Below are 24,946 nucleotides of genomic sequence, written 5' to 3'. Positions count from 1 at the left end.
AATAGGGGACATTAAGGATCTCCAGGTCACCATACTTGGTGAGAGAGCTGATGACGATTGGTCAAGGGCAGGATATGCTGGTGTTACTACAGTTAGCACTGCTCATGATGGAGCACCATTCAATAACTGTAGAGCGGAGGTCTGGAAATTGCTTAGAGTACTGTATCCAGACAGGTCCGATATGGGAGCTATAATGACGAAAAAAATGCAAGAAGGGGGATGATCCACTTGTTTACATTCAATATTTCCAAGAGCAGTGGGCCTTGGAGACACGCGAATCTTGGGGAAAATATATACCTGTATTCTATCCTATATTGTGCCAAGGGCTGCTAGACCCTATACCGAAGCAACTCAAGAAGTTAGTGGGTATGGAAGCCAAACCGTGGTTGGAGATTCAGCTGACCATCACGTTTTATTGTAGACTCTTGCAGGAAAAGAATCACAAGAAAGATGCTAGGAAAGGCGAAGAGGCAAAGTTAGTACAGAAGAAACTATCCAAATATGCCATTGAAGGGCCAATGTGTAGATGGATCGAATTCACAGCAGACCGCGAATACCCCGTAGGTGAATACCCAAAGGCAGTTTCATCAGGGAAATTATGGGTTTGCTCCGTGAGGAAGGGGAGGATTTCGAGGAAGAGGTTTTCAGAATAATAAAGGGAATTGGCAGAATAATCAGGGAAGCTTCCAGAATAATCAAGGTGGGTTTCAAAATATGCAGGATGGGCAGATTAGCGGACCTCCTACATGTGGGATATGTGGTATGACGGGGCACGTTGCTCGCATGTGTAGAAGGGTTCGTGCAAAACAGCCAATTTTTAAGAGGGGAGACTTCAAACTCGTCTGCATATTCACAGCAGAGTGGAGACGGGTTTGCTCAGAATCAAACGATGCAGCAGCAACAAGCGCCAAGAGTGCAGCAAGGCTTGTAAACACAGCAGGTAGCAGTCGATCCGCCACAAGGGCAGTCGCAGCATTCGCCCATGCAGATTCAGCAGAGTGCAAGCACAGGACAGCTGACTTCTAGAGTAGGGGTTGTCACTGTCGATTGAGGGAATCCTTTTACAGGTAAAGAAATGAGGCTGTACCCGCAATAGGACCGCTCGCTGGGAGTCCTGATGTGTTCATTACTATCCGTGACGCCAAAGCCTCACGAGTAACCAAGGGTAGACGTCGGTATAGGAGGCAAATCTTTTGCCTTTTTAATAGACACGAGTGCAATGCGCTCATGCATACAAGGGGGGAAATATTCGATGTCTGGAAATGCTATGAATACTCAAGGTTTTACAGGAGCTACAAGTAGAGTTCCTTTCACTGAAGAATTACCAGTCTCTATAGGAGAGTATGACATGTGTGTGCCATTGCTATATTCAAGACAGACACCTGTTAAAATATTGGGTTGAGATCTAATGACAAAGTTGAACATGACAATTTCATTTACTGATGAAGGCATGGTGTGTTCAACACCAGGAATGCATTATTTAAATGTGAGCGAGTTTATTATGGCATTTGCAGGACAAATGGCCATACGGGCAGCACCTTTAGAGCCAGAAATTTTCCATTATGGAGTACACATTCTGTTGACATGGCTAACAGGCCTAGTAGGCTGAACTATGAGAATACTGGATGAATTTTTGTTTAGACCAAAAATACCTATGCTCGAAGAAGGACGAGTTTTTCCCTTAGAGCTACAAGCAGCCATAGTGTGAGCTGAAATGGTTTTGCTTGATGGGAATGATGAGGGCAGACGATGGTGTGCAGTAATTGACATTGGGGAAGGTTACAGATCGACTGACATCACTGATGAGGATCTATTTGGAGATCATCCATCTGATGACGAAGTAATATTTGACATGAGCATTACTTATTGGGTGTGGGCAATCAAATGAGAAGTTCCTCAGAAAATGATGTTGGCACAGAATCATCCTGAGTATTTTGATGAAGATATGGCAAAAGTGTCAGTTTCACTGTGGAACACAGGCCCCTATGATGTAGGCCTGTTGAAGGGGGATGGAGGAGTAAAGATCAAATTGAAAGGTGCAGTTTTACCTCAAGCACGCCAGTATCCCATGTCTCGAGAGGCAGATGAAGGTATTTTAAGACAATTTCCACCATGATGGATCAGGGTATCTTAGTGACGCCAGAGTCACCATGTAATACCATGGTGTACCCTATTAAGAAATCTAAGGGGGGGGTCATGGAGACTAATTCAAGATTTAAGACCGATAAACCAGATTGTAGCGGCTTACTTCCTAATCCTGCTACAATCTTATGTACTATACCTGTTGAAGCACATTATTTCACTGTGATTGATTTGAAAAATGCATTTTTCTCAATCCCCTTGCACACAGATTCGCAGGATCTCACGCCATTTACATTAAGACAGACTATGTTAAAAAAGCACGAGATTACCTCGAGGGTATTGAGTCTCCGTCGATTTACAATAGTGTCCTCCAGATGGACTTAAGCCATATTGATTTCGAAAGTGTTGTGTTGCAATGCATAGATGACATTTTAGTTTGCAGCCCATCAGATGAAGAGTGCAAATGCGATTCTGTTCAGCTGATGATTACACTTGCTGACAAAGGATATACGGTTGACAAAGAGAAGTTACCGTATTGTCAACAGGAGGTGTTGTACATGGGCCTATTGATTTCACATGAAGGTAAGAAGGTTACTCCTGAGAGAGCTGAGGCTATTTTGAAAACATGAAGCCGCACACGATAAAACACATGCAAAGATTTCTGGGTATATGTAATTATGTCAGAGCATGGGTCTTTGACTACAGTTAATATAAAAGGCCTTTATTACAGGCTTTAAAGAAAGCATAGGCTACACAAGAGAAAATTGTGTGGACTGAGGAAATGGAAGAATGGTTTGAAGAGTTGAAAAAAGCAATTTGCACAGCTCTAGTTTTAGGGATTCCTAATTATGCTGAGGAATTCTTTTTGTTTTCGCACACAAATGGCACTGTTATGGCAGCAGTCCTTATGCAGAGAACCACGTTGGGGTACAAGCCCCTTGTATATTGTATATTACAGTGGGATTTTAGACCCAGTGATGAGAGGGCATTTTCCTTGTGAACAATATTTGGCAGCCACCTCGTTCGCCATAGAGAAAGCTGCAAACATAGTGATGGGATGCTGTATGACGTTATTTGTTGCACAGTCACTCTTTGCCATTTTAGAGAAACCAAAAGGCACGTTGACCTTTCAGAGGGATTCTGCATATGAAGTAGTCATATCAAATTCAGCGATCAAAATAGTTTGATGCAGAATAGTGAATCCTGCCATATTTGTAGCTGAACCACTGACAGAGAACGAGCATGTGCATGGCTCTGAAGGGTTCTATGATAAAATCCCTAGGATAAAAGAAAATGCTTTAGCAGGAGGAGAAATTGTTTTTATTGACGGTTCTGCTGTAGTAAAGCACATGGCCAATGGGAAGTTTCAGAAGATGGTAAGTGCTCGACTACCGTCTCATTATTCAGCACAGGCTGCAGAGTTAGTGGCGCTGATTGTTGCGCTCGAGAATCATGCAGACCAGGAAGTAAGTGTAGAGCAACTCCGCCTATGTGACATCAACGGTGCACGCTGGGTTAGCACGTTGGAAAAGGAGGGGCTACCGAAGTGCAGCATTACACCTTATTGGACAGGATTATTAAGGCACTGCAACTCCCAGTAGGCATCGCAGTCGTTAAATGCGCAGCACATACTAAAAGGGCAGACTTTATCTCATGCATAAACCAATCAGCAGACAATAAAGCAAAACTTGCTGCATGTTCAGAAAATGTTATGTCATTCGATATACCTGATGTAAATGACAAAATGGTTGTAATGATGAACGTGTCTGAAGGATATAGTAATTTGTCAAAGACACAGGGGGAAGCACCTCAAGATGAGAAGGATTTGTGGATGCGAAAAGGGTGCTCTTTAAACTCCTCTGAAGCATTGTGGTGACAAGAAAGCACTGGTAAACCGGTGATGCCTGTAGCCTTATTAAGGGTGGGGCTGGAACAGCTACACTACCCTGCGTACACAAGTAGAGAGAACCTTGATGCAATTATTGCAGAGGATTGGTTTGTACCAATTTGTTGGAACATGTTGCGTTCTATGTAGTGAACTGCATCATGTGTCAAAAATTCACAGCTAGGCATACACTGCGCCAAGTTAGGGGAGTTATTTAAAGACCCACTGGCCCCTTTCAGCATTTGTATAATAGACTATGTCGACTTGCTGCAAGTATGTAATGGATATAGATACATGATTGCAGTAGTTTGTCCCTTTTCACAATGGATTGAGGCTGGTCCATGTACACACCCAGCCTCTACCTGTGCAGCAAAATTCTTAGTGCGAGAAGTGTTTCCTAGATGGGGAGTATGTGAAGTAATGAGGTCAGACAATTGCCCACATTTTGTGAATCAAACATTTGAGCAGATCAGCTTGTTGCTTGGTATAAAGCGCAGGTTTTAGTCGGCCTATCATCCACAAGGAAATGGGATCTGTGAACGGCTTACTTAAAGAAAGGATAGCCAAGTTGAAGCTTACCTTGAAGAAAGGGTGGTTGCATTGCCACTGGCATTATATGCATTGAGGAACCAACCAGGTTCAGACCACCATCTCACCCCCCATGAGATAGTGATAGGGAGACGGATGAAGACACGCCTTCATCCATAGTTAGAAGGGATGCTCAGCCTACATCTGAACTGTTAGGAATGGAGATACGTGATTATCTCATGTGTACGACTTCAAGTATTTGTCATTTCAGGTCAGCTACGGCAAAACGAATGTGGGGCAGTACAGAACACAGAAGGAGATGCTGCAACGAGTAGCGTTCAAGAATTATGTCTTCCCAAACTATTCCCCTGAGATGCGGCCTAATCTGCAATTTCATAAGGAAGTGGCACAAGCCCAGATTTAATGGCGCTTTCATTGTGGAAGACGTCACGCCATCTGCAATCAGAGTGCAAGGCAGGTAGGCTTGTACGTTTCTAGGTGACGTAAAAATCTATGCTGGAGAGACCCCTTAACTCCCGCATCCTTCGTCAGCAAGCATCGGGAAGAACCTCAGCAAATGCAGACAAGGTCTATGATGAAGAAGAAGGACGCAGAGGCTGTCGAGTAAATGAAAAGATTTCATTGGACTGTGGCTTAGTTCGGGGCACTCTTTTGGCCACTTATAAAAAAGTGAAGGGAAGCTGATTTGAACACTCTGTACAGTCATTTCAGGGTTAAGGAAATATCTTTTGTTCTTAAAGCCACAGGAGTTTGACGACTTTGGACTGAGGCATGCTTAAGCCTTGATGAGAAGAAAAATATGCCAAGTCGTGGGCTCATTTTTGACAATTGGAAGAGGGTGCAGTACCCTGATTCATTTCTCACCGAGTTACTGTTTGTATTTGCCCATGGCGATTCACAATGACAAAGTTTTACGGATTATATTCAAAGTTTTTTTCTTTATATTGCGCACATACCCTGCAATTGTGGGGAGAACTACTAGTGTTTGTTTTTCTGCAAGATCCTATGAATGGTCCAATCGTAAGGAGGTTACTCACAGCAATCATCGAGCAAGTTCTGCAGTTGCCAGAGTATAGTGGGGAAAGGACAAATGCCCATACCAGCTGATGACGCGCACATACTTGTTGTCTATAGTTTGATTGAAGAATACCTGCATCTTGTTGGAAGACACACTGATGTGCGTACATTCCTAAGGGATTCAAGAACCAATGCAGCACTAAATGAAATTTTGAGAGGTGGTATATCACAAGTGAGTACCTATTCAGAGAGAACTCCAAGATCAGAGTGAAACGTTCCTTCGAGGTACAGATCGAAAGGTTCCTGGTCAGACAGAACTTTTGTTTCATGCTGAAAGAAATTCATCATGTTAGCTGGCCTAAGACAGATTTGAGGAATCGACTGGGAACTGGTGTATGTCAGTGAACTTATCTAGACTTACTGAAGTTGGTTTTCTTCTGGCTGGAGAGGCACCCACATTTCGTCTGGTTAAAGACTGTTTACAGGGATACATTGAGAGTTGGTTTTTGGTATCCAGCAAACAAACAGCTGATCGAGGATACATTGCCAAGCCAGGATAGTAGCTTCAAGAAGCAGTACATAATGCTGCTGTATTAAAGTTACTTTTTTCCTTCCTTGGGCAATGGGAAGTGTTAGTAGTAACATCATTATGCCGGATGCAGAGAGACATCCACGTTGTCCGCAAAGTCGATACTGCAAAATATCCTATCTGTGTATTATTTACGCTTGCATTTTGTTCATAATCATACTGCTTTCACTCACAGTATGTACATTGTACTACATTGATGTGCATGGATCTAAGACTCCTGTGAATCTTCCTGAGCAGAAGGAAGATACAATCGTGGCAACTACTAGGCAGCCAAGACCCTATGTAGTTATTCCTGCCCCAAAGAAAGATGACAAATTGCCTGACTTTGAGATAAATGTCACTAACAATCATTCACATGCAAGAATTGTCTTAGAGACTCACTATGGACGCAAGAGACAGGCTTGGCAAGACAAGCAGGAGAAATGGTTGATAGAAGGTGAACCTACACAGGTAGTGCATGCAATTACACCTGGTCCAGTGATAAATGACCCAAGGGTGATTCCTAAAAGAAAGTCACACATGGAGATTCTGCGAGACATTTTCATGCCTAAAAGGTATGGTGAGAGGAAACATTATGAACTTTTTCCGACTCAGATAACACATGTAGATGTACCAATTCCGCTGATGTACCTATGATTAACCCAAATAGAAGGAGTTATGCTAAAACACTTATGGAAGGTATCATGCTAAGAATACGGCCTAAAAGAAGCACCAAACAGGATGATTTTGAAGGAAATGATTACCTGGACAGTACAGCTCACTTGGGAAATAACATGGTATCAAAATATGAAGGACGTGGGAAGAAGAACTTCGAAGGAGGAATGCTTTGTGTGTGCACTCCTGCTTTACAGTATGGGTAAATCCAAGAAGTTCATAGCTATCAAAATAGATGTCCAGACAGCTCTATGTCTTTCGCACATAGCACTTTGCAAAACAAGAGGCCAGTTCATGGGCCGAGATGCCTACCTCAAATGGGCAACTCGGTGGACAGATCCAGACGAAGATGACTACATACATCCAAGATCAGTGGCGGCTGGTGAAATTCTGAAGTGGTGGAGCGCTAAACCTGGAAAGAGTGAGTGCATGCGAGCAAGCGTAGCGAGCGATCTGAACCGACAATAGGTGGGTTTGCTGGGGTTTTCCAGTACCGTTTTCAAAGGAAAAGGAGTTAAAATGTATTAATTTTACAGGCAGATTTTAAGAATTAAGTTTTCCAATACTCCAGGTTCTTTTACAATTCAAGAGCATCATTCAAATCTGCTTTACGGGTGAGGGAGTGGCAGGTGTTTCTATAGGATAATGCTGCAAAGACAACTCATCAAGTTAGGTGACTGTTGCTGAGATTGTTTAGATCTTCCTATAAATCATATGGATTTTTTCTATTCCTGCTGCAAAATGTGTTGTTTCGACCGAGGGATGGGTACTGCCCCCTCACATCACTCTGTGTGGTAACCTCTGCCCCCGTAGCAAAAATCAAAAGCTGCCACCCATTTATATATGCACTGAAAGTGAACATATCTTAAAGTGAAAGATGCACATTTAGTTCAATTGATCTTTCCCTTTAGAAAAAAGTGCACAAGACAAGAGTATTTGCCTTTCAAAAAAAGTAACCAACCCTGGAACAATAACCTGAGAGGGTTCCAATAACTATGCTGGCAGAGAATAAAAGGTACACACATTTTAAACCCAACAATTTATATTGAAATCTTTCAAGGAAAACAAAATCCAAACAGTAGACATGTGCTATGATGACACTTTCATGTGAGCTTGTAGGTAAGCTTTTGCACTGGAAACATGCTAACCTGGGGTGAAAAATTCTAGTAGCCCAACACTTGAGCAATCAAACTTTTTTGAATGCTGGCCTCAGATACACCTAAAAGTGGGTGTGTTCGCCCTATGAAAAAAGTGGGTGGCCTGAACCGGAAAATATAACCTCTCCAGTACTTAATCCTCTCTTGCCACATCCTGGGCATATAGTCCAGACTCACTTGCCCCCTCCTACCCTTCTCAATCCCATGTTTGGCTTTCAACAATACTCTGTTTTGCAAAGAGAATTTGAAAAGTACACAAACCATGGTAAGGCAGTCACACAAATATATAAATCGTTCTAGAACTATGCTAGGCAACAAGTTTACAATTGTGGCATTATTCACCCCTTGTTGAATGGAAGACTACAAATACCAGAATCCAATTCTGCAGAAGGCAAACAAAAATGGCCTGTGGGTTTTGAAAATGTACTTTCAAGACTCAGAAATAACAAAAGTTAATGTGGGAAATACTTACCTGTTTGAGTTTCAATGCTTGACAAAGACATGCTTCCCATTCCCTACTTGTACAGTGCTAGGACATTCCTATGCCATGGCCTGACAAGCCAAGGTATTAATGGCACGGTGTAAAAGCAACATAGGGTTGGGTGCTAACAGCATGCCAGAAACAAACACTTGCTTCTGTTCTAGTCTTTGATCACCCTGTGCTGTTCTCCCCTTCCCCTGTCCTGTACTTTATATTTCGGCGAAAGCTGCTGCCACAGCTCGGACCACCCACAGGCTCCCACTCTCTCCCGCTGATTGTCTTATTACCAGATGTGGGAGATCGAGGTTAGGCAGACGCGCCGCTACACGATCACAGCCCAGACTATTGCCGTTACCTTACTATTAATATATTGTATAATCTTTGTACCTGAGGGTTTCTCCAAAGAATGGCATTAATAACTCCGGAGCAGCTGGAAATTCATCTTTCTCCCCGTCAAAGTATTTTGAATCTGGTCTCTGTCCCTCCCCCAGCCTACTGTAGCAGAGCTCACAGCAGTCACAGTGCTTGTCCCCAGACACCAGGAGCAGACCAGCCTGCCCAGGGTACTGGCACCCATGGGGACCTTTAAGGCCCCAAAGGATTGCCTAAGGGCTTCCTGGACTCAGTCCTGGCTCATGCTGCCTTCTGAGGCAAGGCAGGTTACAGAGTAACGGAACCACGTGCAGCCCAGTCTGAGGCTGGTTGAAGGGACTATTTGATAGGGTGTGGTTGAAGGGACTACTTTACCTGGGAACTACTTCTGGGAAGCTATTTAAACCACGCCCGCAGAACAGAACACGCTTCGTGTTATTCTGCACTCCTGCAGCATAACGCTCACCGTCTCTGCAAGCTCCAGTCCTGTCTTCAGCCACGCCCGTCCTGGTCATCGCAATCTGTGCCTGCAAAGGAAGGAGAGAGTAAAGAATAGAACAAGACCCTTACCTGATTCTCCATCTTGATCGCCCGGGAGTCTCCACACCTGCAGAAAAGGAACATCAGGTTAACCGTGCAGAGTAAGAACCACTTTAAAGACATTGAACATTGCGCAGCGTGATACTCGCCTGAATGTTTCGTTCTTGCGATCCAACGAAGCCCACGCACGAGATCACCGTCCCGGAGCTGCCGCACCCGCTGAAAGGGAAAGAAAACATCAGGTGAGCTGCGCCTCTTTAAAGACATTCAATCTCATGCAGCATAGATACTCACATGAAGATGCATTTGCTTGCGGTTCCACGAGTCAGCATCACATGATCTTCGCTCCTGAGGCACCGCACCTGCAGAATAGAAAAGGGACAGCAGATTAGTTGCACAGAACAATATTGCATGTTTAGAAATTATTGCATCGTGCAAGTATAGAAACTTACCTTGGCGTTCTACTCACCATTTACGTAGGGGAATCGCTTTTCATCTGGTGCATCCCAAAGGGGAATCTGCAAAGAAAAGGCACAAGAGTGAACTTTGGGCAACCTGAACTCTAAAGCAATTCATGCTATCTAGCATTGGCATAAAGACTTACCTCAGAGTCATCGATGTCTGGAACTCTGCCATAAAGCTCCAGGATCAGTGAAGTTAACTGGATGCCTGAATCTCGACGCACCCCCTGCATAAAGTCACAGGATGGAGAGCACGCCCTTCATATCATTACGGCAAATCTTCCTTTGTGCCAGAAAGACGAAACTAAGTGGGCAAGTGTTAGGGAGAATTCTCTGTTTAGGCTGAATTTCCTAACCTAGTGAGCCCCCCAGCAGCTTTGCTTGATTTTTGGGGTTTATTTTTTTCTCCTGCCAAGAGTGAGACTCTTTTACCCTCACTCTTGGACAGGATTTGAGTGTGTTTCTTTGACTCTAGATGTGTTTAATGGGCTATGGGGTCTTTTACTCCATAGGGCTTCATGTGTATTTGTGATGTGTGTTACACAGCACCCTCAGTGCAGTAACACAGGAGTGTCATAGTGACTCCCCAGTATAGACTCCATACCCTGGGACTGACTACTGTCTCCCAGGGTCTGTAAAGTCACCATTGACTTTACTAGTCTTAAATTCTGAACAGAACCAGTACAAACCATCATATTGTGGACGTACTGGCTGGGCCAATTCGATTGCCCCGGGGTCTGTTAGTCGAGGGGGCACGTCTCCGTCCCCCCGATCGAGTTTTGGCTGGTGGCAGTGGATACTACTTTTTATATTCAACCGCGAATATTTCTCTATGGGATTTTCCCATTGTTCGAGGCTACTATCTTTATTTATTTAATTACGATAGCCTCGAACATACCGCCGGTTTATTTAATTAATATTAATTCTCCAGTTGGTATTTTTTGCCAAAACTCGGTTCTAAAATGGCGCTTGTGTTCCCTTCTGTGACTCCAACCCAAGTCGAGCCCTTTGTTCCACTTTTTGGCGGGCTTCTCCACAGAAGCCCTCCAAAGTGGTGCCACTCTGTCTGGGGTACTTAGGAGGGGTGGAGGGGGATTTAGGCACCCTGGACTGAGTTGCCTAGGCAACTCAAGTCGCACTCCGTCCTGATTGGCCCTCACCACTTAGCATGTTTGAGTGACAGCTAGGCTGAGTGAATGGGGGTTTATTGCATAAAAGCAGGGCTTTAGGGACTGGAACTTCAGAAGTCGCCACAGGACCTAAGAATCCGACGAGGGAGAAGCTGAGCCGACCTGCCACGACGACACCACCGGTGGAGCCCTGCTGGACGTCTCACCACTTTTCCCAACGACAGAGGAGATCTCCCGCCGGAGAGTTTTCTTCCTTTGACTGGTGGGGATAACCAGTTTCACCGTCTTTTCGCCTTCCCGACGTATCTCGTGGCCGCCTTGCCTGTGCCAAGCACCCCGGCAACTGGGATACCACGTTTTACCACGACCGCGAATTAAAGGGTAATACCTTTAACCAAAAAACTCCGCGGCTGGTTTCTTCCCTGGCAGTGCAACGACCTTCATCTTTCCTCCAAGTCGAGATCTTCTCTTCCCCTGGACGACGACGAGACTTGCACCCGCTGCCAGGAACAACTGCCACCGCTGGAGGATCCTTCCCACTTCAGATACCGTGTCCCACCCGGCTTCCCTTGCCACCGACTGTACGGGGTAGATTTAGCCCCCGGCTTTCGAACCTGGGTTAGCCTGGGACACCCTGGCTAAACTTTTCTGAGCTTCTCTAAACTTTTCGAACTCTCTGCAAGACTTTCAAAGCCTAGTGTAACTGTGTGATCTTGGGCGCATTTGTGCACTGCTCTCTCTCTAAGATTGGGCCCAGCCTATGGACTTTGGCTCACAAGTGACTTTTTGCTCTTCTGCCTTGCTAATAGTGTTCCTAAAGCTTGGAGTGGTGTATCTTGCCATATTCTGTCTTTTTCCCTCCCTTCTTCATGAACTTATTAGAGTGCCATCTGTAGTTAAGCGCTCACCTCTGTATGAAAATAAGTGGTGTTAACTAAGACTTATCTGATAAGGAATAAGGGTTGTATATATTATAATAGTAACTGTGTTTAGAGTGTTTTACAATAAGAGTGCTCAAGTGTTTCAAACAGTGTGTTTTTAAATAAATAATTATATACTTTGATACCAAAGCTCTGGTCAGTGTTTGCTTGTATTATTGTATCTGAGTGCCTATTGTGTATACTTTGCATATTGCCGAACTCTTCTTGAGGGAAGTCTGACTGCTCAGCCACAGCTACCAGGTAAATCTGGGTGGTACAGACTACTACCAAGTGGGTTTACTGCTAACACCTGTAGTCCTAAATCTTTTGCAGTGTTCCCAAAGGGAACTGCACAGGTTTCTGCCTAACGGCAAGTGCAGTCATTCATCACTTCGCTACGAGTCATGCTGGTGGAGATCGCTGCAGTCCAGCTTCTTTCGGCGCCCCTGTGGAGACCAGGTGAGCGTAACAACAGCAGAGGTAATTTCTACCTGCCAGGCACTATTAGCACTGCTGGTTATGGCCAAGATGCCAGTTCTTCGCCGCAGCTATTTATGGTGCGTTTGTGCTGCAGCATACATGCATCCACTCCCTCACATGAACTTGCCTCAGTTTAGACCTTGAGTGGAGAAGTCTCTTCGAGCTCTGAGGGTGAAGTGTATCCTTGAGAGACTCGAGTGGAAGGCCACAGACGTCTCTGAGCTCTCACAATGGGCTGTCTCATGAACAGACAGTCTCCGATCTATCATTGCAGAATGAAGCTGATTATACGATTGGATTCAGTCTCCTAATGGGATGTGAGGGGGAGAACATGCAATTCTGTGAGCCTTTCAGGATTATTTGAAATCCCAGACCCCATTTTCTGTCACACTTTTTATGGACTCTGTCACACCTGTTTAAAAGTGCCCTTCCTGCCACCAATGGATACATTTGAATCGCACACACTTCCCAGTCCCACACACTGCTCTGCTTTCAAACTGCAAGGCAAAGCAAACTAACTTTAGAGGTGCGCTGCCCCACCGTAACATTGATAAAATAAATATATGACGAACTTCAAAGGACTCTTTCAGCCCTGCAATTGGCACACTTGCACTGCACAGGTTCTTGTGTTGACAAGGGGACTGAGCCTAGACTTGACAGGCCTTGCCGCGCTCTAGCCCTTGCGCAGAAGCCAGAACGGGGTCCAGCTGTGATGTGCGTCCAGATTCCACCTTTCCTCAAGCCTTTGTTTGAAGATGACTTGTATTATGTACGCGGCTGGAGGGGTGTGCAGGCAACGCTCGGCCAGCACAGGCTGCAGCTGCAAAGTCTCATGTCTGTGGTCTAGAAGGGGGAAAAAAGAGGCCAGTCGCAGCAGGCACTTCCTGTGCTTGAAGCCTTCAAACACCTAACACCTGTAGTCCTAAATCTACAGCAGGAGACACCTAGTATAAACTTCAGATTTATTTGCAGGAAAAAGAAAAACAAAGACTTTGCTTTTCTTTTTCCTCCTAATGTACAAATTATGCATATCCTCGTAAAGGCTCCCAGTATACCCATGGGCGTCCTCACCTGTGACTTGACTCCTCCGACCCTCTGAATAACAGTCAGGCAGCAGGCCTCCTTTTACTTACAGATTACTGCAACTGGGCATGTGAAGTGGGCCTTCTTGGCTGTCCTGTTCTCCGGCCTGACTGGGCAGCTGCCTGAACCACTTCTGACAAGTTCTAGAAGGTGGCAACACCTACGTCACTAACACGCCAGTGCCCCTCACCCAACCCCACCCACACTAATGAATGTCATTGGCTGGCAAACAGCCAAGGACATTCGCAAAATACCTGTTGCTAGCCTATGCCCCATTCTAAAGTAAGAGGCTGGCTGATGGTGCGCTGTTTGCGCACAGATTATATACTGGCGGGGCTACCCCTCTAGCGCCCCGCCAGTCTCCTACATTGTGTGGTGCAACATAGAGTGCGTGGAGTTACAAGCTCCAGGCAGCTACACAATGCAAAAAGATGCATAAAAGGGGACGCGCCCCTGTGTTGTAGCCAGGACCAGTCATCAACATTGCAGAGCGGTCTGTGTCAGACAGTGCTCTGCAATGTTGATGATTCGGCTTTGGGCTTCTCAGACTGAGCAGCAGTCATTAATTATATTTTTGTTTTCTGCTGCCACGCAGCGCTGCAGAAAAAAAAGAAATCACAAAACAAAAACGTTTTCAGTGTCTGCACTCTGCAGCACACTATGGGTGCCTCAGAGACGGTGGGCGGCACCTCCCCCCTCTACCCTATGTCAGTGGCCGCCACTGTACAAGATACAAAGACAAGAAACAGAGCCCATATTAAGAATCATGTGATCAGATACGAGAAACCAGGCGTGAAAAGAGCTGGAATTAGATGGGAGGTGAACAAACTAGAGAGTCCAGGAAAATCTGCAGAAGAAATTCGTAGATGAAGAACAGAGGCCAAAAGCAGATCTGTGGATCAGTGTTATCACCAGATGGATGGGAAGAAGGATTGGTAATTTGCAGAGTCTGGGTGGTCATTGGTTGTTACAAACCTGCCATTTACGTCATACAGAACGGCTGTTAGCCATTATGGCCAAGACTAGCTAAACTACTGACTTGGGTCAAAGACAGAGGAGGACCCTTGCAGATAGTGCCTCTGGAAAGTTCAAAGCTGTGCTTCAGAAATATGGGCTCAAGACAAGTTGGAGAGAATCAGAACTGTGGTCAAATCTTTGATGTATCAGGAATGATACATGGAACAGCAGTGATCATGGATCATTATTGAGTTTGTAGATCCAGGGCATACATAAAGCTACCCAAGGATTGGGGAGGACAATGTTCATTAGTGAATGTCCATTTTCCAACACTGGTGTTTCCAAAAAGTGACTTACACCTTGATAGTTTTCCAAAAGCAGATGCTCACCTGAGGAAGAAGGAATGTGTGAAGCTGATGAAGAGGATAAAGATAGAGAACTATTTCAGCAAAATCCATAGAAGCTGTTGATGCTATCCCATATGAACACAGGCTGTTCAGCCAGACCTAATCAATATTCACCTTAATTTTCATGCCGAGAATCCAGATTGGAGCAAATATCAAATGGCTGCAGATTACCAGATGGGAATTGCTACAGATGATTGGCACAACTATAAAGGGATTCATTGCAATCGGAGAAGAGATGAGAGCCATCCAATTGATGACTCTTCAGAACAGATGTATCTTGGATATGATTACAGCTATGGATGGTGGTGTTTGTGCAAAAATTGGAGAATCATGTTGCACATTTATACCTTCTCATGATGACGAGAATGGAACCTTGACAAAGGTCATAGACATGCTGACGAAGCTCCATAGACTAAGTTGAAGGCATTGCTGATGACAGTTGGTTTGGATCACTCTTTTCTTGAGTTCCACAATGGATGGCAGACATTTTCAATTTCCTTGAAGCCCTAATAGTAATGATATTACTAGGATTCTGTGCAATCAAGTTGATAATCTCACAAAGTAAGAAGATAGCAAAGAAAGCCATAGGGATGAAGATCATGATCGAAGTCGACCCAGGATGGAAAGCCCAAAGACCTGACGGGTGAAGAAATCAGAGACTTTGTGAATGCCAGTATTCATGCACCTGAGGGGACAAAGTTGCTGTATCCAAAGAATCATAAGAAGTATGTAGGAAGATGGATTTATTGCAGTCCAAATGGACAATGCATGCCCATGACGTGGAACAAGGATGAGCATGTGAAAACAGCAGAATGCCTGAAGGGTGTCATAAAGATATGGATCCCAAAGAAGCTTTTCTTCAGACCTGAATGCCTGGATGTGAAGGATGATGTGCGAGTGGTCGATGAATCACCCAGAGGGGGAGTGTAGAGGAGGAGCCGAGTACCCCCACCTCAACCGTTCCACCCCTATTGCCTGTATGTTGGAAACCAGAGTATGTGACATAAACAGAGCAGTTGAAATGACAAAGGCCAAAAGGAATCCTAGAGGCAAGATTCCCATTGAGGAAACCATACCTGCATATGAGGAAATATGATGGTTGTGTTTCCACTACGCATTATAGCAGTGCTGGACTTTAGCAAGAAGGATGAGATAGCCTAATTTCCAGAGTGTCGCAGTTGAAAAGCAAATTGAATTACGAAGTGAAACTCAGCAGACAAGGCTGGATGAGCCAAAGAAGCCAAGGTATTATTAAACTGAAGTAAACTGACATGGGATACAAATCGTGTGAAAGAACAGAACTCATGTTCAGAAGGCATGAACAAAACAAGGAAGTTGGACGAACAAGAAGGTGACACCTACGCACAAGGGCAGAGCGTGCTTTCACTCCCTGAATTTCTCATAGCTAAGAACAATCAAGGCCGAGCTTTAAAGCCTAATTGACAGTAGACCACTGAGGTGATGAAGGATTGATATGCTAATTGGTGGGAAGCAATGGTTAAAGTGCGCTCACCAGCACCTGGATGGCCAGCCTGTATGCTGCTAGACGTAGTTGGAAAAGTACTGATGGAGGTTAGAGTGCCAACCAATTGTAGAGGACAGTATAATTAGGGGTCCTATAGTTGAGTAAACCAATGGGACGTTGTGCATTTCGTGACGTTCATAGTGGTCATTTTTAGCAGAGGGCTTAATTGCCCCACCTGATAAGTAACCAATCGCACATTCACACTTTTTTAGACCAGTATGGATTGTATACTTAGATGTTCACTCAGAGCCAATCACCCATACTCATAGGTTTTTGTAGTTTGCCACATAGGATGACGTTAGTAAACATGTAGGTTAACGTCATTGCTGACGAGTTATGTGTATATATGAGTTTTTTTCTAGAATACATTAGTAAGAGGATCGAGCGAATTCGTTCATGTTTGTTGTACTCCCTGTTTTAGATAATTGATATTCTACTACCTGAGTCGCCTTGATTATTGATGTATGAATACAAATCTGCATCCCCATCCATCTCCAGTGTAATTGATACTCATCTTAAAGGGCTGGGTTATCCAGTTTACTCCTATTTTCAGACTAACAATACTATGGGTGACACAGATGCCACACCCCACGCTGATGCCTCTTCTGTGGATGAGCAGCCTTGTAAAGAGGCAGATGTCCAGGTGCAGAGCAAGAAAAAGATCGGATAGGAGAAGCATGTCGAACAGCAGGACACTGAAATATCCGACATTTTGGACCCGGACAGCATCATGCATCCGAGATCCACCTATTGGCAGCCATCGCCTAGAGTAGCTTTGTACATGGCTCAAAGGCACAGGAAGCCACTGTAAAAAGAGACTAGGCTATGCATGTGATCCGAATGCCCAAGGCGAGAGTGTCGGGGAAGGTGGCGAAAACACCCAAGTTGGATCCACACATCCTCACCTTCATTTCAAAGGCTTCTATGAGCTGCAACAGGGCATGGACAGAGCATAGAAAAGCTGGCAGAAGAAGCTTCTAGATCTGGCAGGCCCCATTGCCAAGATGATGGACCTGGCTGAGAGATATAGGGACACAGGCAAGCCAGTAGATCGGAAGTGCTGGCAATTTGGGCCCAGTGAGCGGTTTGTCTGCTCTGCAACATGACCTGTTCATTATCCTCCGAAAGGAGGAGGAACGTGCTTGTTGAGATCGATTCCAAGCTGGGAGACTTGGCATCTTATGATGCATGAGAGGCAGCGCAAGGTCTCCTGTTCGGGGAAGCCTTTTGTTAAAGAGATGGACATATACAGTGCTCGAGAAGGCACACATGTCTATTAAGAAAATATTTCCTAGTAGAGTTTTTTTCTGTGATGGTTTGATACAGGGGTTGCCAGGACGGTCGTCAATCCTCTTACAGAAGACCTAAGGGACCCGGAGCGCAGTTCTGGGAGTCGCATCAGCAGGGCTTGTTCATCCCTGCGAGAGGCAGAAGTACGAGAGGTCGCAGAGGAAGGAGTTACAGCAGATTTCAGGGAGCTCAGTCTGGTGAGAGGCATCACTGGGTGTACTCTGCAATGGGAGAGTAGTGGGAGAACCAAAGAGTTTATATGCTTGGGTATTGCAGACATTGCCAGGATTTTGGCTAGAGTTTGTGGAGAGACCCTCGCAAGCGTGCATCACTCCCCATGTTTTGTCTAAGGGAATGCCAGCTACTAGAAACCGAGTTGCAGCAACTATGCAAGAAGAAGGCCTTAGAGTGCAGCGACTTGTGTGCTGCTCCCTTCTCCAGCAATATGTTTCTGGCCCACAGGAAGGACAAAGTGAAACACGTGATAAACTGATACTAAACGGGTGGATAGTGTACAGGCATTTCAAGATGGAGGGCATTCACTTCCTCAGGGGCATAATACGGAAGGATGATTTGGCCAGTACACTACCGGTAGCTCCAGAGCACAGACCTTGGCTGAGCTTCAGGTGAGGAGAAGGGATCCGACAGTTCAAGCCTTTGCAATTCGTGCTTTTATCAGAACCATGGGCCTTTACCAAGCTGATGAGTCCCGTGTCAGCGGGCGATTAGAGAGAGGAGCATCAGGATTGTCTACCTAGACGACATCCTGTTTTTAGTGGAAAGCATGGAAGCTCTGGCGGAGCAAACTCACGATAAGAGCCCTCCCGATTTCCCTCGGATGTCTCATGTACCAAGAGAAATCAAGCTTGTCCACCAGCAGTGGGATGAACTTCCCAGGCTTCATAATAGGTAGCAGAAAGCCACTCTCGCGCTGCCAGCGAAAAAGATAAGACATCAAGAAGATTAGGATGCATCTCAGGAGACCTTTGATATCCCTTTGGATGCTTGCAAGGATTGTAGGATTGTTAGGCACCTCGATTCAGGCCATATTCCCTGGACTGCTCCACTACAGATCCCTGCAGAGACTGAAGACGAAACACCTTCACCAGAGCCTGAGGTATCATCAGATGATTCTCTTGGATCAGGAAGGGAGGACAGAACTGGAATGGTGGCTCAAGACAAGAGCCAGAGAGTCCCATTTCTGACCCTGTAGTGCATGTTCTACTTGGCCTTATTAGCAGCAGGTAAGGCATTTAGGACATTAGGAGTCTGCAGATCTGTCATATCGGCAGGGCGTAGCCTTATCAAAGGAAAGACGGATCATACGGCTGTGATATGGTTGGTTAGAGGAGTAAAGTTTTGGATCCATCCGCTACTGAAATACGCAAATCTTTGGGATATCGACTTGGTATTGCATTTTCTCTTCAGGGGACCCGTGAACAAGTATCTGTCAGTGATACAATTGTCAGGGAAACTAGCAGTGCTTCTGTGTCTAGTCTCCTGTAAGAGAATTTCACATGTCAAGGCCCTATAGATTGACAGGAAGGTTTATGGGCCAGAGGGAGTGACGTTTACCATTGCGAAATGGACGAAGACCAATTTCTTCTCAGTCTCGTATCCTCACTTGCCGAGACATTGACAGCTTTGCGTGGTGTCTTGCATTAGGGAATACGAGGCCAAGACAGCTGAAATGAGACCGGCTGTCATGATGCAACAGCTGATATTGCCTAGGATCCCCTTCAAGGCCGTAGCTTTAGCCACCATAGCTTGATGGGTGTGCAAAGTAATGGCGCAGACAGGAATGCACATGACACGGTTCAGCACTCATTCCATCAGGGGAGCGATGGAGTCCAAGGCTTTCGCCTCAGGGGTCAGCTTGCAGGATATCCTGACGGTAGCGCATTTGTCCAATGACATTGGTTTGAAATAACTCTTTAAAAACAGTATCAGCAGCGGCGGCAGGAGCCTACAGCTTTGAAGAAGCTTAATGTGTGCCACTGGTCTTGAAATAGAATGAAGATTTCCCAGGCTTACAGCACAGGGATTCTTGGTTCCATAAAAGAAACAGAGGCAAGCATTATTCCCGCCCAGTGTATGCAGGATTGTCTGGATCATTTTTGTTATAAGTCTACTGTCTCTGGGGGTAAGCAAACACTTGCCTTGAGCTGTTCTTTCTTGTCTCCCAGGGGAAGAACAGAAGAACAGCTGAATTCCCAGAGTGTAAGGAGAAGGAATCAGAGTTGGTCAGCGGTCACTGAGGAGTTTGAGTAGTTGACGACCGTGCCCAGAGTTGTTTGGTGGTCTCAAGTTGCCTAAATAGGACATGGTTTCATGGAGTTCTTGGTCGCAGCATCAAAAGAAGAGGAAAGGACCTAAGCAGGAAGTGGGTTGCTAGGTCGTGAAGAGGTAGACTGTCAAAGAACTACAGAACAGAAGGGACTAACAGGGATTTGTAGTTCCCTTAAAAGGGAAAAAGAAGAAAAAAAAGGAAATTATATTAAAGAAAGGGTTACAGATTCTTAAACTGTTGAAGAGAAAGAATAAAAGAAGTTGAAGCATAATGCTGAGTCTTTAACAGAATCAGTACTCCCTGTGCTTTAAGCCCGAGTAATCTTCATTATTAGAGAATTGTTGCTGGATTCAATGGGTTAAATGATTCCTTAGTCTATTGCATGAAATGCAGGTTATAGAAATAACAGATTTTGTGTTATTTTACTTGTAGATTCGAGGCATACAATAAGCAGTGTCGCATAGCAATTTGCTACGCAATTCTGTAGGTTTGCTAATCAAATGGACACCTGTGTAGCAAAGTTAACTATTTAAGTTGGCCCCTTCAATGAACGCAGAGCTTGCCCTACATTCCTCTCTTGCTCATGGTGCTCTCCTCACCCTCTCCTCTGTTCACTTCAAGTGCTAATGGAGAGAAAGTGCAGCTGTAATCCTCTCCAAATGCCAAAGGCATGTCTGGGAGTGCTAGGCAAGAATTACTTTTTAAAATAATTGCAAGCCAGAAGTAATCAGGATGATACTTTTATTAAGCTTTCTATATCCTGTCTAGCAAAGACCAGTATGTCTCAACTTTATATTTTCATAAAGTCATGCAATTCCATTCCTAAAATGTAAGTTGTTACATAATGTATAATTACAGTATTGATACTGTAACACACTGCATCATCTCCATGTGTTACAGTAATGTTTAGGTTAGTGAATCAAAATTTCATAATGCCCACTGTATTTCATTTTGTTGGGAAAGATGCACCATATTGGCAAGTGAACACATTTGAAAATGTACATGATCAAATTCTTTTGATGGCAAACCTGGTTCTGTAACCTGCAGGTTGCATACGTCTTGCAACTGGTGCTCAACCCGTGAGCAAGCCCATATTCCTTGAAATTCTGTGTTATCACTCTGTGGTCACATCACTTTCAGGGTACCTGGTATAAACCAACAAACTACAATATTCCACCTAGTTTGCCCAGTTCTCGGCCTGCTACGCAATCCACTCTGCTTAGTCTTTCTTACCTCTTACATAATGAATAAATAAAGTAGTGATCAATAGTTCCATCCAGTCTGTAAATCTACATATCTACTGCAATACCAAACACTGTAGTTGGCTGCCATAGTACGATTTGCTTTATAATTGTATTATATATTACCACCTGCAGGAGACAGCTAGCCAAACTGTTTTCAGAGCCTTTTATCATATCTATTTATTTGCGTCCATTCATGCAGCTAACCTTTTATATTTTACAGACACTATTTGTGGCTCGCAAAGTCTTTTCACCCACTGCATAGTCAAGCAGATTTTATAAAGGGCAAGTAGCCTTTGCAAGAGATGTTTGAAACTTTTATTTAACATTTACTTTGCAGAAAAATGTCAAACGTTTCACACTGCATGGCTGGCCTCTGGGTGGCAGCAGTGTGCCAAACATAAAGTGGGTTTGTAGGGACATTTTAAAAAAATCACTTTTTAAATGTGTTGTCCTCCGTTGCTATGGGTCGAGTGCATTTCTCTTAGGTTGAATAGGTAAACTAAGTTACCTGACCTGCAGGTCTAGTTGAAGTTTAAAGAATTTGCAAGGCCTGACTCCTCTCACTAATGTCTTATTTTAGCGGTATGCAAAACTGCTGTATTGTTGCTCATTTCATGTCTTGGTTACAAATAACTTGTGGTGACTAACAATATTAGTACAAAATTGCTAATCAAATGAGTCTGTTTGCTAATCAAAAATAATGTAATTAGCAAACTCTGCTAATCAATTTTTGAAAACTAATTTATCCCTTGAGATTTACCATTAGATTTTGTGTTGGTTCTTGATAATTCAAGTAGCAGAATAAATCTCTTTCTGTATTTCAGTGTCAACTGGGAGTGCTTCCGTTAGGTACTGGAAATGATCTTGCTCGTGTCCTAGGATGGGGAGGGTCATGTGATGACGATACTCAACTGCCCCAAATTTTGGAAAAGCTAGAACGAGCCAGTACTAAAATGCTGGACAGGTAAGGAAAACACACAAAATGTTGGGTTGTTTCCAAAGGATTTGAAGATTTTTAAGGAAGAGGGAGAACCCCAAATTGTAAATGCTTTTTTATGTAGCTCAATTATGTTTATGCATGTTTTAAGTCAGCTGCTCTCTCTCTCTAGTTTTTTTCATGTCTAGAATCCATGATACTAGAATACAGGAGATCATATAGGTTTTCTTTTCTAAAAGAATTACATGTATTCCATGTTATTTCTATGTCCTATGACATTTACCCTGAAGTTTGGCCCCCCATTGGGCAAGGTATTTGAGCCATTTGCACCAGATCATTCTCTTTTACCTTTAAATTTAAAGCATGCTCCGGCCATTGCTGTGAAATGCCCCACATTAGTCACCACCCCAGCCAGGCACGACAGTCAATCATCTTTACTCCTACATCCCGTCCCCTTTCCTCCATACTGCATGAGCATCCCTTGCTAGGTATGGGAACGGAACCTTTTTCACCTGAAGAAATGTGTTTACCCCTTTGAATTTAGTTGCATGCAGGGGCGCAGCCCCGGGAGCATGCGCTCCCTTGACTTTGCCCTCCAGCCCCATATCTCAGTCCTCTATTCCACGTCGACCTGCGCTGTGGTTGAGGCCTTGTTTTCTCGCTTAATTCCACACGTTTCCAAGTCTTCCCATGGGGCTTTATCCCTCTTTCTCTTCATTTTTTCTCAAATCTTCCAAATTCTTAGGAACTTAAATTTACTATGGCCTTCAGTGCCTCGTCCCTCCCCGGCGCATGTCGGTAGGCTTTAGTAGGTGCCCATCCTGCGAAGGATCCTTTCTGGGGTCGGACCCACGCGTTCTCTGCCTCAGCCAAGACCACGGCTGTTCAGCGTGCAATGCCCTTACTTCCCAGTAACTCGAACCTGCTCGTGAGGTGGAGGGTGCTGTTCTCCAGGTTTCCACCCAAACAGTTCAAGGAGTACTTGCGCAGGAAAACGAAGGCCAAGGTAATTGTTACCCAAAGCACCCCGCAGAGATTTCTCTTTCCCCGGGAAGCAGTCGGGCAGGAGGGGCCACCCATACCCTGTCACCAGCCAGGGTACCGAGGATCACCAAGCTACCGGCCTAAGGACCGGGAGGATCCAGGGATCCCTCTGATCCTAGGCCGGTAGCTTGGTGAGCCTTGTGCTGAGGGGCTAGAGGAATCTTGTTCCGGGAAATCTCTGAGGGGCTCCGCACTAGTACCGGCCTATGCCTGAGGGGGTGCCTACATGCAGTAGGACTACCGGATCCATGTCCGAGGGTGGTCAGCCTACCAGGTCCATGCCTGAGGTGCAGGGAAGTGCAGATGCTATGCACTGTCAGGCTGAGATCAGATGAGTTTGTCAGCAGAAGCTGCTAAACCCCCAACAGTCCCTCAAGAGCGTAGTGCACTAATCCAATAGCGAACAGCTGAGCACGGTACACCCCAGGGGGAAAGGGGAAGTAGATAAAATAATAAATCCAGATCTCCTCCATCTACTTCACGAAAGTCTTTAGTGGAAAGAAGAAGAAAGAAAAACAAGCCTCTTTAACATTTGCACAAATCCCACAAACCCCCCTTATTTCCAATATCTCTGAATTTAAACAATCTGATGTCAAAACCTGGCATGCCTCTTCAAACTGCCTAGAGGAAATTAAATTTTGTATTCACACACTTTATTTTTTAATTAACATATTTTATTGTTTTTTTTGCATTGAAATTGACAACAACTGACCATATCGGGTCAACAGAAAAACAAAACCACAAAAAGCATCAAAGGAGGGAGACATTGGGTTCGAGTCAGTCGCTCCGGTCTCATGTAACTAACAGTTCTGTTTTACACACTTGTATGACATCTAGCACCATTTTCAGACAGGGGCTTACATTGCATCTTTCCACCCTTGCCAGATTTTGCCAGCTTTTTATGGGCATCGCCTTGCTCTATATACTCTCTGCTCAATGATAGCGCATAATTGTACATCTGCAGTCCATTGTTCGACCGTCGGTACTTCTGCAACACCCCATAGTTTTGCAATGTTCCTCTTGATTACTGCAGTGGTGGTTGACAGACACAGTTTTTCATATCTGACAAATCCTCCTCCCACTCTATTCCCAACAACAATGTCTTGGGATCCCTAGGGATCGTTTGGCCCAGGACCTTTGACAATATTTCACAGCATTGCTGCCAGTAGAATTGTATGCTTGGGCAGTCTCATAATATGTGGAGGAACATACCCTCCGCGTTACAACAACGCAGGCAGTTGGGTTCTGCTACCTTGACCCAGCGGTACAGTGCCACTCTCGGATAGTATACACTATGTAGTATCTTTAAATGAATCGAGCGTAGTCTGGCCGAGATGGCACCTCACTTGGGCACATTAGGGCCTTGATCCAATCTTCTGGCATAATAACACCTACATCCCTTTCCTACTTGGTTTTCAGACTCAGTAGTTCAGGTGTGGCAAAGGAGGTGATGGCAGCGTACATGATTGTGGTGACTTTCATGTCGATTCGTTCTGCGACTATATTTCTTTCCACTGGGGTACATTCTGGCATATTGGCCAGGGCAGGTAGGTGTTGTTATAGGGCATGTCTGAGTTGTGTGTAGTGGTATCTTTCGTTTGCTGGGAGGTTGAAAGTCAACATTAGATACTCAGAGTTTGGGGGTCCCATTTGCTATTATGTCCCCCACTTTTCGCACATCGCACTCCTCCCAGGATGGCCATCGGGGCATTACTTCATGGAGGTTGCTGTTCTCCCATAGTGGTTGTAGCGGTGTGACCTTCTTTTCCCATCCAAGAAAGGCATGTATCTCTGCCCAGATTTTGGATGTCTGTGTCAACATATCTTTATGAAGTGGCTCGTGTGGTTTTAA

General features: G+C 44.8%; 1 protein-coding gene across 3 annotated transcripts in view; it reads left to right on the top strand.

Moving 5' to 3' along the window:
* Window positions 1–24,946, top strand: part of DGKH (diacylglycerol kinase eta) — a 1,951,678-nt gene that overhangs the window by 1,028,590 nt on the left and 898,142 nt on the right. For all 3 annotated transcript variants that reach the window (XM_069640477.1, XM_069640476.1, XM_069640478.1), the window contains one exon: window positions 21,938–22,077. In XM_069640477.1, the coding sequence (XP_069496578.1) occupies window positions 21,938–22,077 (140 nt within the window). The remainder of the gene's footprint in view (window positions 1–21,937; window positions 22,078–24,946) is intronic.

The sequence above is a fragment of the Ambystoma mexicanum genome, chromosome 7q (assembly GCF_040938575.1).
Source record: "Ambystoma mexicanum isolate Mex_15411 chromosome 7q, UKY_AmexF1_1, whole genome shotgun sequence".
NCBI classification, from domain to species: Eukaryota; Metazoa; Chordata; class Amphibia; order Caudata; family Ambystomatidae; genus Ambystoma; species Ambystoma mexicanum.
Note: the sequence above shows the minus strand (reverse complement) of the source record. Positions and strands in the feature narration are given on the sequence as shown.